An 11,645-nucleotide genomic window follows, 5' to 3' on the forward strand; every position below is an offset into this window, starting at 1 on the left:
CAAGTCCTTGGCCTTGGCCTTGGCCTCGGGTTGCCGGTCCTTGGACACAACACTGATTGTTTGGAACTGTGCCTCCTGTGGGTTAATTTTGCGTCTCGGACACGGGACGCAGAGGTAACGAGATGGCTGATCTCTAAACATTCTCTGAGTACTACTATTATTACCACTCCCACTAATACTTCATTAATTAATTTAATACCTTCAACTTCACAATAATAATAAAAAATAATTAAATCAACCATGATTTTAAACTATGTATTATCAATATTCATGATTCCAAACATGAGAAAGCATTCAGCAAACATAACTGGAAGGAGGGCTCCAAGGACTCCAAATCCCAACGGCCAAACCTGGAAGTGAAATTCCGGCATTACTGACTCCAGCTGTAATGCAAATTACTTGGTTCAAACAAACATTCTAGTGCCACCGCACAAACGTGACGACTGTGCAAAAATAACTACATAAAAGACACCACTGTTACAGAAAGACTTTACACGCTATTTAATCTGCCGACCGCGAACAGAACAAACCGTGATTGAAACTAACTGTGATGCGCTAACTGTCACCTGTCAGTGGCAGACCCGCCCCCACCAAAGCGCCAGAATAATCCATCAATATGGGTTTCCCTGGCTGGAATTTAATTGATTACTTCGTGATTTTTGTGGTCCTCGGACCCACTTTATACCTGTGGACAAGGGATTCGAGGCTCTAATCCCTCATTGTGTCCGAGGACCGGCAACCCGAGGCCAAGGCCAACGCCAAGGACTTGACTCCCGAGGCCGAGGCCAAGGACCAAGGACCGAAGGTCGGTCCTCGAGCCGGTGAGGACCGGCTCGAGGAACACATCACTGCCAAACAGTCAGAGACTAAGAGCCAATTTTTTTTTTTACTGTGTTACTGCAAAGAGCCACATCATATACATGGGCACACATAAGCATCACCGCATCACTTCCTCACGAGCACGCACGCAAGCGCGCGCACACACACACACACACACACACACACACACACACACACACACACACACACACGCTCAGCCAGATTTATTGTAAATGTCACACACCAACATGATAATGACAGAAATTTACGCCTGCAGTACGAAAACACAGGCCAGTCATTTTCAACAATGAATACAGTCATACCTCGGTTTTCGATCATAATCCGTTCCAGATGGCTGCTCGAAAACCATTTTGTTCGAAAACCAAAACCATGTTTCCCATTATAATCAATGTAATACATTTTAACCCGTTTCAAGTCTAGAAAACATTTTTAAAGCTTTTTTTTTGTTTTTACTATTTTACTCCATAAACTGTATACAGATGTAATAAGAGAGCAGAAAATACGTAAAATACTGTACAAACATTTTGTATGTTTTATTTTTACCAATTTTAACATTGTAACATAAAAATTCAAGTAAAATCTCTCTCTCTCTCTCTCTCTCTCTCTCTCTCTCTCTCTCTCTCTCTCTCTCTCCCCCCCTCCCTCCCTCCCGAGGACTGATAGGCTGACGTAGTAAGTTATGTGTATTTCGCGCCCTTCTTTGAATGGCAGCGCCACCGCCGAGGCGTTTTAGACACTTGTCATTTGAAAGCCCAGGAGCCGCATTGAGCCAGCCAAAGACCCGCATGCGGCTCACGAGCTGCGGGTTGGCCACCCCTGCACTTGGACAGTGGTGTCAAACTAGTTCAATTACAGACAGACAGAGACCAACAGAGAGAGACAGAGAAAGAGCGAGAGCTAGAGACTAAGGAAAAGAGAGACAGAGAGAGCGAGACATATATTTTTTGATATTTCAAACCACATTTATTTGCTCACATCAACCAAGTATTTTACAAACACAATCCATGATAATGACAGCTAAGTCAGAAAAAGGCTCAACACTAATTCCCTATTCACCACCATGCACAACACTCTTAAGACATCAAATATACTCAAAGTTGTTTTCTTGGGAGTAGAAACTACCCATTTTCACATTTCACAACAGAAAATTGTAGTTTACATTGTGACCTCTTTTTCCTATTGTATTTAAATCCCAAAACGAACATCATGTCTGAAAACCCCTCCCCCAAGCCAATTAAACATCTCATTTAATAAGTTGAACAAAGGAAAAAGTATTTTACACCTCAGAAAGCAATGAAAATTAGTTTCTCTCTGGGAGCAGAAAGGACATCGATCAGAGACATTTGGATTAATAACTACAACAAAAGCATTCACAACAATAATGCCATGTCGAACCCTCCACTGTAAATCACCAATCCTTCTTGTTAACGGTGGTTTGTAAAGTGCTCCCCATTCAGGTGTTTGCTTCTTTGATAGGTTCAAATGTGTCCTCCGCGGAGTATCGCCCCTATCTTTCAATTTGTCTTGATTGATCACTTTCAACAGTAATACATCGTTCTGCCCAACTTAATGTTAAAAGTATAGTCAACATGATTTGGCAATACTAATAATGAACCACCAAGGTGCTTAAACAATGGGGATATGTCAAGTTCAGGAAAAGGGTCACAGTAGTCCACTCTGATTTGTCCATCACAATAAGCAGCTATCAAAGATAGCTTAGAAGCGGATAGTCATTTGCAGTCTCTCAGTAGAAGGCGGACAGTTCTGACAGACCCGGTTCTCAACAGTGATGCCATAGCAGCAGCATTGTCAAGGTGAGGGTCACAGGCCTCCACCACATGCCCCAGTGTGAAGAGCTTGGCATCACATTGTGTCTGAAGCAGGTACATCCCCCATTTAAGGTGCATTCTACGTGCAACCAGTTCTCTGAGGAGCCAGTGGAAAGAGTCAGTGTGCCTCATCCGTTTTTGGTGGAACAGTCCCCACTCTCCAAACAGTCCTTAATAAAAACATGGGATATTTCTAAGTTTACATCCACACTGGTCCATTAGTCACAAGGACTCAGCCAGACCCATCCCTCCACAGCATTCCAGTATGGCTCTGGCGACAGGTCTCCAGACTAAGACAGCAGGTCCAGTGGGGAATCTTTGGATTCATTTCAGAATCTGAAAGATGTTTTATTTTGGATTCTCCATTATATCCATCTACAGTATGTCACTCTTGACGCAGGTCAAGGCGCGCTTCTCGGTCATGCAAGAGGTTACTGCTGAAATGAAACCCGGGAGCTAGCAAAATGAGTAAAAAACAAACGTCTTTGGAAAGTTTCTTTGGGAAGGGGAAAAGGCCCAGCCAGGAGGCAGGAGAGGAGCTTACGACTTCCAATGATAAGAAGGCTACATTTAATTGACAATATTCAGAGTCCTACTTAAAATACGGATTTATCTCAACGGGAGATTCCCACGCATCAAACCCACTCTGCATAAGATGCAGCGATGGTGAGTCGTATTTTTCATGCACTTTGTATCTTACTTTGAAGGCAGGTTTAAACGTTACCATAGCGACCAGAGAGTGTTGCGGTCAGATAGGACGTTCCTTTTGTCATGATTCATGTTTATTATCATGTTTCGAAAATAACATAGTTTCCATGCAGGTCATATTCTATTATTTTGTTATATTTATCTGTCACACCTTTAAGGCCGGTCCTTGAAAATATTATTGTCTGACATTAAACCGGTCCGTGAGGCAAAAAAGGTTGGGGGCCGCTGTTCTAGACAATCCTTCTCATGTGCTGCACTCCCAATTCGAGCTCCTTCACTCAGGGGTGTGCATATGACTGTAAGGTACTGTCCGTTGTGTGTAGAGTATATAATGTCCTGTACTGTATGTATTGGCCAATGTATCCTGTGTAGCGTATGTGAATGTATTGTTCAATGCATGTAGCAGCACAGAGTTCCTGTCTTCCGAGACAAGTTTCTCCTACGGAAGACCAAATAAAAAGTCAAATCAAATCAAAATCAGACTTCAGTGTGTTCACTTCAGACTGTAGTGGACGATACTTCACATTTTGCTCGGAAGCCCTTGCAATTTTAAGATGATTATTTTTTGCCTCAGAATTTTCCTTTTAACAGCAAGCCTGAGCAAATCATCATCCATTACATTCTCATCATTATCCTCACAACGTTCGCGGGGCGTGCTGGTGCCTATTCCAACAGTCTTCGGGCATTAGGCAGGGTACACACTGAACTGGTTGCCAGCCAATCGCAGGGCACAAATCAATGAAAAAACATCCGCGCTCACAACTCACACTTAGAGACAATTTGGAGTATTCCATTAATCTGCATGTTTTTGGAACGTGGGAGGAAACCGGAGTACCCGGAGAAAACCCACGCAGGTGCGGGGAGAACATGCAAGTTCCACACCAAAAGGCCTGCACCTCTGCACTGTGAGGCCGACACACTAACCCAGGGGTCGACAACCCAAAATGTTGAAAGAGCCATATTGGACCAAAAAAACGTAAAACAAATGTGTCTGGAGCCGCAACAAATTAACAAACGCTGTATGAATCTATATTAGCTATATTAGCCTACTATCAAAAAAACTAAGTTGGCTACAAATACACAATGAGCCTTCCCAATAAAACGTTTTTTTTCCCCTGCAGTACATCCTGTAGAACAGGGGGGCCCAACCTTTTTTGACCAAAGCTCTATTTTTTGATCAACCAGCCTCCCGCCATCGACCCGTGACCGCACACTCAGGCAAACGCACACACTTACACACACATGCCATAACGAGCAACAGTCATAACGGCGGCTAAGATGAACGAGGCACGGGACGTACTTTTGTAGCGTGTTAACTTTCGTAGGTGACGTGTCCCATTTTAAAATGCTTCTCTCGGTCCTTCAGATTGCCATTCTTTGCCAGTTCCATCGGTGAATTGGACATGAAACGGCAGTTCTTCTTACAAAAGGCACCTGCCTTGCATCTCGTCCTGCTAATAGGAACATGTGTCGCAGGCTATGACGCAAATCTTCGTTGACAGAAATGTTGAAATGTAACATTTATTCGACATATTTTTACAGCATTGCAAAATGTTAGGAATGTTTGTCCTCCTACAGAAACCATATTCAAACAAAAAATAGATTTTCACTCCCCCATCTTTTTCCATTTTCAAACATTTTAAAAAGCTCCAGGGAGCCACTTGGCGGCGCTAAAGAGCCACATGCGGTTTCGGAGCCGCGTGTTGCCGACCCTCGCACTAACCAATCGACCACTGGGCCGCCCGTGTTTGATATATACAGCAGATAATTTAACAGCAGCAAATATTTTTCTTTTTTCATTTGCAATCTCGACAGTTCAACAATCCGTCAGTCCCTTTAATGGCAATGTCAAAGTGGTAGACCTTAAATATTATGGATTTATAAATATATACCTCCCCCATTTTCTCTTCTCTGTTCATATAAATCATGTAATTCATATTCATCAAGCCCAAATTGTTTTCCTTTGTCAATTTTGAACAAGGTTTCTGTGATGGTGATAACACTGAAGTTGAACCTGTTGGTTCCTTTATCTCAGACAGGTATTTTTAGGTTGTTGTTGACCCGAGATGTTTTGGCGGAAGTCTTTCGCCTTCTTCAGAGTGCCATATGGTGTATGACACGTCTTTATCAGCTGATGTTCAATGAAGGCATGGCCTACCTCTCAGATTTGACAGGCGAGCCACGCCCTCTGCTTTCCATTCACCCCCTCCAGGATGCTGCTCCAATTCGGGGAGAGCATGTATGCTCCCTCTCCCCTGTAATGAAGACGTGTCACACACCATATCATGTGACAGTCTGAAGAAAGCAAAAGACTTCTGCCAAAACAGATCTCCTACCTTTGTTGTGGGGGCGTGCTATATACGAGGCCGATGGCGCGCGATGTTATGGCGCGCGATGTTATGACGCATGACGTACTGCCCTATGTCATCACGTAATAATAATAATAATAATACATTTTATTTATAAGCGCCTTTCAAAATACCCAAGGACACTTTACAACCAAACGAGCAATAAAACCACAGATAAAATTATAAATAATAAAAGTGATGAGTTTAAACTGTATATGCAATTTTAAATAGGTGGGTTTTAAGATGAGTTTTGAATATAGGAAGAGAGTCAATATTTCGGATGTCGGGTGGGAGTGAGTTCCAGAGTTTGGGGGCAGAGCGGCTGAAAGCTCTGCACCCCATCGTGCTGAGACGGGCAGAGGGTACACAGGCGGATGAGTTCAGAGAGGTCAGGTGGCGCGAGGTCATTTAGAGATTTGAAAACAAATAATAGGCTCTTGAAAATAACTCTAAAATGTATAGGGAGTCAGTGATTCGATTTAGATTGTTTTCGATTCACTCCAATATCAATTAATATATCCTTTACATATATTTATGGAAAATCAATTTTTCTGCAATATCAAAGACATGATAAAAACTCCACAAACAAATTCCCCATTCAATTATGCTGAGGCAGTAATGATTTAGTAATGAGTTACGAATGATTGAGTTTATTTTATTTAAAGTACTGTCATGCATGTTAATCACCTAAGAGTTCCACAAATATTGTTTTCATCATTTATGAAAAGTTCAAAATATAATTTTTTTTCATCAGGGCCGATGAGTTTTTGCACAGCCATCTCGTTACCTCTGCGTCCCACGTCCTTGATGCATAACTTTCCCGCGGGATGGACAGTTCCAAATAATGTGCGTTTTTGGGACGCAAGGAAATTTCTCAGTCAAAAAAAAAAAAAAAAAAACTACGGCAGGCCTGAGGATTTCACATCACGATCGTTACCGGTAGTGTGTCGTTTCCGTGGCATCATTTTAAAGGTACCGAAAAATGGTTTAACCATAAAAGTCACCGCACACGAGTTAACTGTACGCGATCAAGTCTCTCCTGCGTGATCAACGCGATTTCACTGTGTCTGTATGGGTATTTGTGGTGTGGTGTGTGAGTGTGTTTCTTCTAATTTACTTTCGTTTTGTTTTGTTTTTAGTGTTGGGGGTACGGAACAGATAATGTTATGTGCGCATGCGGGTTGCTATTTTAGTCCACAAACTGAGGAATCGCGCGGATGAAAGTTTGAGATGGTGGTGAAAAAAACTCACAAAGGTCTACTAATTCCGACATTTAAGAAATGGGAATGCCAGTCTGATTTTTCGTATGAATCGTCCAAAGGGCGTATCACTAAACTCACCTGGGATGTATGCACAGAAAACAAGAGCGAGATATGACGGAAGGCACGATTATGAGGCAAGTTTGTCATTAGATCTATAGGCTAATCGCTATGAAAAATATTATGAAACAGTATTGGTTTTTCTATAATTTATTGGTTGTAGCATGGTAACTTTAGGAATAAAACATTCGTCACAAGGTGTAGTAATGCTAATGTTAACTGTTGGTAGAACTAATGACGTGTGTACGATTCTTTCGTCAAATTGGTTGTAGATTACACACGCATCGTCTTGGGAAGAGGATGTCAAGCCACATCAATACTTAGCTGTATTAATGATTACCAGTAAATTAATCTTTGCAGTGTGAGATTGGAAAAAAACACTGATTTTGTGGTACAGTATGCTGTATTCATGATGCCATATGAGTACACCAGTTTTTGATCCATTTATTTTTTTGAATAAACTTGGGAGTACACAACTGCTGATGTAATGTTCATTGTTAATGCATAGTTTTCAAACATTTACCATTGAAACATTATACTTTTGCGTTTCAGAATTCTTGATTATGAATATCAGTCAAAATAGAAAAGTGGGTTCCCATGATCAAAGTTTACGGAACCCAAAATTAGTTACCGTGGTTTCCCATTGTATAATCCAACAGAACAGAAAAACGGTTACCGTGAATTTCCGAAATCCTCAGGCCTTCTACTGAATTATTAACATTTTTGCAGCATTTGTTTACCATTGTATGTATATGTTGTTGTTTGTGTTATTATCATATGCAATTGAATAAGTAGACCATTTCAGAATTCGAAATTTGGGACTCTCTAAACGCATAATGGGACTCATACTTTTCTGATCAGCGAGTCCCTGGGACTCGCTGCCGGTAAATTGTAAAATTATCACTGTTTGCGCATGTTCAAGGTTTCAAAAATGCTAAACTTTATGGGAAAAAAATGTCTACAAAAACAATAGTTACATCTCAGCAATCGCTGCTCGGGCCCGAATAATTCCGACAAAAACAATGGGGACCTTGCAACAGTCGCTGCACAGACTCTAATAATAAGAAGAACAATATCTTCTGCAAAAACGAAAGGGCTCTCGCAGTGGTAGCTGCTCCGACCATAACTAGAGCGGCAAGCAGCTATGAAGGGCCCTCACAGCGCAGGCCACTTTAGGGTACTGGCATGTTGAGATTCTGGCACATTGAGGTACAGGTGCACGGGATTTTTTTTTTTTAATGGCACATAAAACTTGGTGAAACAGAACTGGGGCCAGTGCTTTAAATATTTGTGATTGTGAGACTCCAAAATGTTTTTTTCCCATTTTGTCAGGCTTGATGTATGTGAAAATGTTCATGTTTTCATGCATGTTTAGACCAGCAAGATTTTTTTTTTTTCGAAATGGTAAACACAACATCACCCTGCCAACAGTGTTTGATGATATAAAAATCATTGCTTTTACTTTTTATCTTGGACATCTTTAGATGAAACATCAACAGTTTCAAGATAATCGAATATCTGGGAAGAGTTCTTTAAAATGTTTTCTCTATAAAAGGAAAAAAAAAAAATGGGGCCAAATTTGAAAGAAAATTCAAAGTGGCGGACTTTCTGAAGCACATGGTGAAGAGGAACAAGTATATTTTATGTGATGTTTTTGGTTTGTAGGAAGGTTTAGGCATGTTTTTGCTCAAGTACCAGGAGCGAGTGTTCCCTGAGAGAAAGGAGTGCATGTCCCTTGGGAACGGGGTGTGGGATTGCTTGAGCAAAACATGATTATTTTGAGAGTCAGATGTGTATGACACCTGTTATCGAAGAAGAAGGCTGTTCGGCGGCGCCAGAGAGTTTGGGCTGGCCACCCTCCCCTCTGTGGCACACGAACATTTGAGCGTAGAAAAGGAATCGGGAGCTAAACTCTGGTAAAGTCTGCTGCGGGATGCGTACGGACGCCCAGCTGGTTGAATGCACACTCTGCCGGGGAGGTTGGCTCTCCTTCCCAGAGCGTTACGGTGAGAGTTTGATTGTACTTAGTGCATTTAACCAACTTGTGATTGTATTGCTGTGCTGATTCTTTGTGGCGGAATAAATGACGCTCATATTCTAGCAAAGTTCAGTGTCTTGTGTTCATTTCTGTGTGTCTATTCTCAACGATCCTGCTTGAGTAAATAAAGTATTGGAGTAACAAAATATTGTGAAAGTGTTTCAAAACAAATGGCTGCAAGAGACTTTTTTGTAGAGCTTGGGTAAAGGACAAAGATAATTATAAGTAATTGGATATCTTATTAGCAGAGATTTGTTTTTGTTAACTTCAAACATTGTTTATCAACAGCAGAACAGCTACAGAACAATAAAAAACAACACAGTGAACGACTAAAAATTGACCCCTCAGGAATAATGAATATGCCATAAAATGTGAACATATTTTTTCCCAAGTTACGATCCTACATACAGTACATCATTAGCATCATTGCTACTTGCAAATGTGCATAATCAAAAGATGGCACGATTGATTTCTGCTTTCATCCGGTGGTTGCTAGCTAGTTATGAGCAGCAAATCTGCTAATAATTATGTGGGGAGCCTGTGCAAACCTTGCTTGAAGTTTCGTGTTTTTCCACTTCATTATTTGGGTGCTACTCGATCAATTGATTCAACAGGATTGTTGTATTGCCTTGTCTTTGACAACATAGCTTGCACAAGGGCTTACTCTTCCATATAGCTCTGTAGAGACCACCACAAAAGCCGGGGAAGAATTCTCATCAATATAGCTTCATCTTTGGAATTCATGGCTGCCAATCAGCTGCGACTTTAGCTGCAGGTTTGGTCATTCTGTTGCAATTATTTTTTATTACTTCTTTAATTTGTAGGCGGATTCTGTTTACTTCAACTTGCAAACCAAAGTTTGAAGGAAAACCTGGATTCTGATCGCCTGCAGCGCCACAAATTTCCGCCACGTCTGATGGAACAAATATGCTCACAGCTCACAGCTGGTCATATAACACCACGATTCTCAATCATATAATGCAGCCAGGTACCAAATGGACCATGGCCTAGTACCAGTACACAGCTGGGGACCACTGCTCTGGGACAAGAGGGCAAAAAGTGTGACATTCAAAAAGCGGGCATTCAAAAAGGTCACTTCCTGTACATCACAGCATCTGGCTGCAACGGACTTGTTTGCACATCTCGGGGCGCAACATGTACCTCCCAACTGTTGTATCCCAAGATCAAACATACCGGGATTGGATTTTGTTTTTCCATACAAAGTGGAACTATAGAGCGATTTATTTTTTTTAATTGTCCTGAATTACTCTAAAATATCAAAATTTTCATGAGGCCCAATGAGTCTGGAAAGTTTGGTGATCATTTTTAGGTCTCCGAAAATGTGATTCATTCACAGAATAAAGAAATAAATTCCACATTCACAATATGAGCCTCGGAATGTTCGCTGCTCGGGGGCCGAATTAACATTTAAAAAGGAAATTAGCGACCCTCGTGAGGATTGGGAAAAATCAATGGATGTTATTTCAGAAGTGTGTATCAAACCGAAAGCACGTCAAACTAATCACTATGCAAGAAGAAGCTTGCAGTTACAAAAAGGTTGGTGATACTTGCCGTATATGAACACCAAATTATTTCAATGACCATTCAGCTTAGCATGCTGGAGTGGCCCTTGACAAATGTCCAGTTTCTCAAATCAAGTTCAAGTCCACATTATTGTCAAATGTACTTTATGTGCAAATGACCTCTTTGGAGAATATATGTGATTTTACACCCCTGAAATAATGTGTTTACCTGATAAGGGCTGTCTTGTTCAGTTGGTGAATCATTTCCCTCAACAATTCTTCTGGTCGCCACATCAATCTGACAAATGCCTGCTGTCTCCATTCGGTCAACCTGCATAGCCAAGGGAACAAAGCTTGTAAGTGATAAATGCTACCCAAAAAGAAGACATGAAAGAAACAACTCAGCTCAACTCAAGATATGGTGCAAATATATTTAGAAATTCAGCTACATGTTTGGATAATCAAATGACAATAAGAGTAGTACTTTGACTTCCAAGTTAAATTCATTTCGTGACAACGGTAGTCACTGAAAATTGCTCGAATCTAAAATTGTTTCCCATTTGAAATCAATTGAAATGCTATTCGTCCGTTACAGCCCCCTCAAAAAATAGACAAAAATACATATACAGTAAATATTCCCATCCCCGGAATTCTATGAAAAGGAATATCCTTCACCCGGAACAAAAGCCTGTGCATTAACATTTTGACTACGATATTACATGTTACCGGAACTTACGTAAGCGGAAATTCCACTACCCGTAACCCGGATTGAGACGTCATGCCGCGGGAGCTTAAATACACGCAACGCCCACCCGATGCTACGGAACGACGACAGCGAGACACATTTTCACTTCGCGTTTTTCGATCATCAGATTCGAAACGACGACGTGTAAGTGAGTTTTTATTGGCGTGCGTTTTACTGTAATTGTGAATGATTTTAACTTTATTCACTTAACGTCCTGTAGAACGCGGCACTAGCTTAAAAGCAGCACCCACTCGACACGACCGAACAGACTGTTCGCTTCGCCGTTTACATTCAT

At 41.3% G+C, this 11,645-nt stretch overlaps 1 protein-coding gene across 2 annotated transcripts in view; it reads right to left on the reverse strand.

The window, feature by feature from the left end:
• txlng (taxilin gamma) overlaps positions 1-11,645 on the reverse strand; it is a 59,876-nt gene that overhangs the window by 45,026 nt on the left and 3,205 nt on the right. The window contains exon 2 of one of the 2 annotated variants that reach the window (XM_019879849.1): positions 10,835-10,936. In XM_019879849.1, the coding sequence (XP_019735408.1) occupies positions 10,835-10,927 (93 nt within the window). In that variant the 5' untranslated portion in view covers positions 10,928-10,936. Of the gene's footprint in view, positions 1-10,834; positions 10,940-11,645 lie in introns of those variants that run through there. The other variant, XM_019879850.1, reaches the window with a different exon arrangement.

The sequence above is a fragment of the Hippocampus comes genome, unplaced genomic scaffold, assembly GCF_001891065.2.
Source record: "Hippocampus comes isolate QL1 unplaced genomic scaffold, H_comes_QL1_v1.1 scaffold175, whole genome shotgun sequence".
NCBI classification, from domain to species: domain Eukaryota; kingdom Metazoa; phylum Chordata; class Actinopteri; order Syngnathiformes; family Syngnathidae; genus Hippocampus; species Hippocampus comes.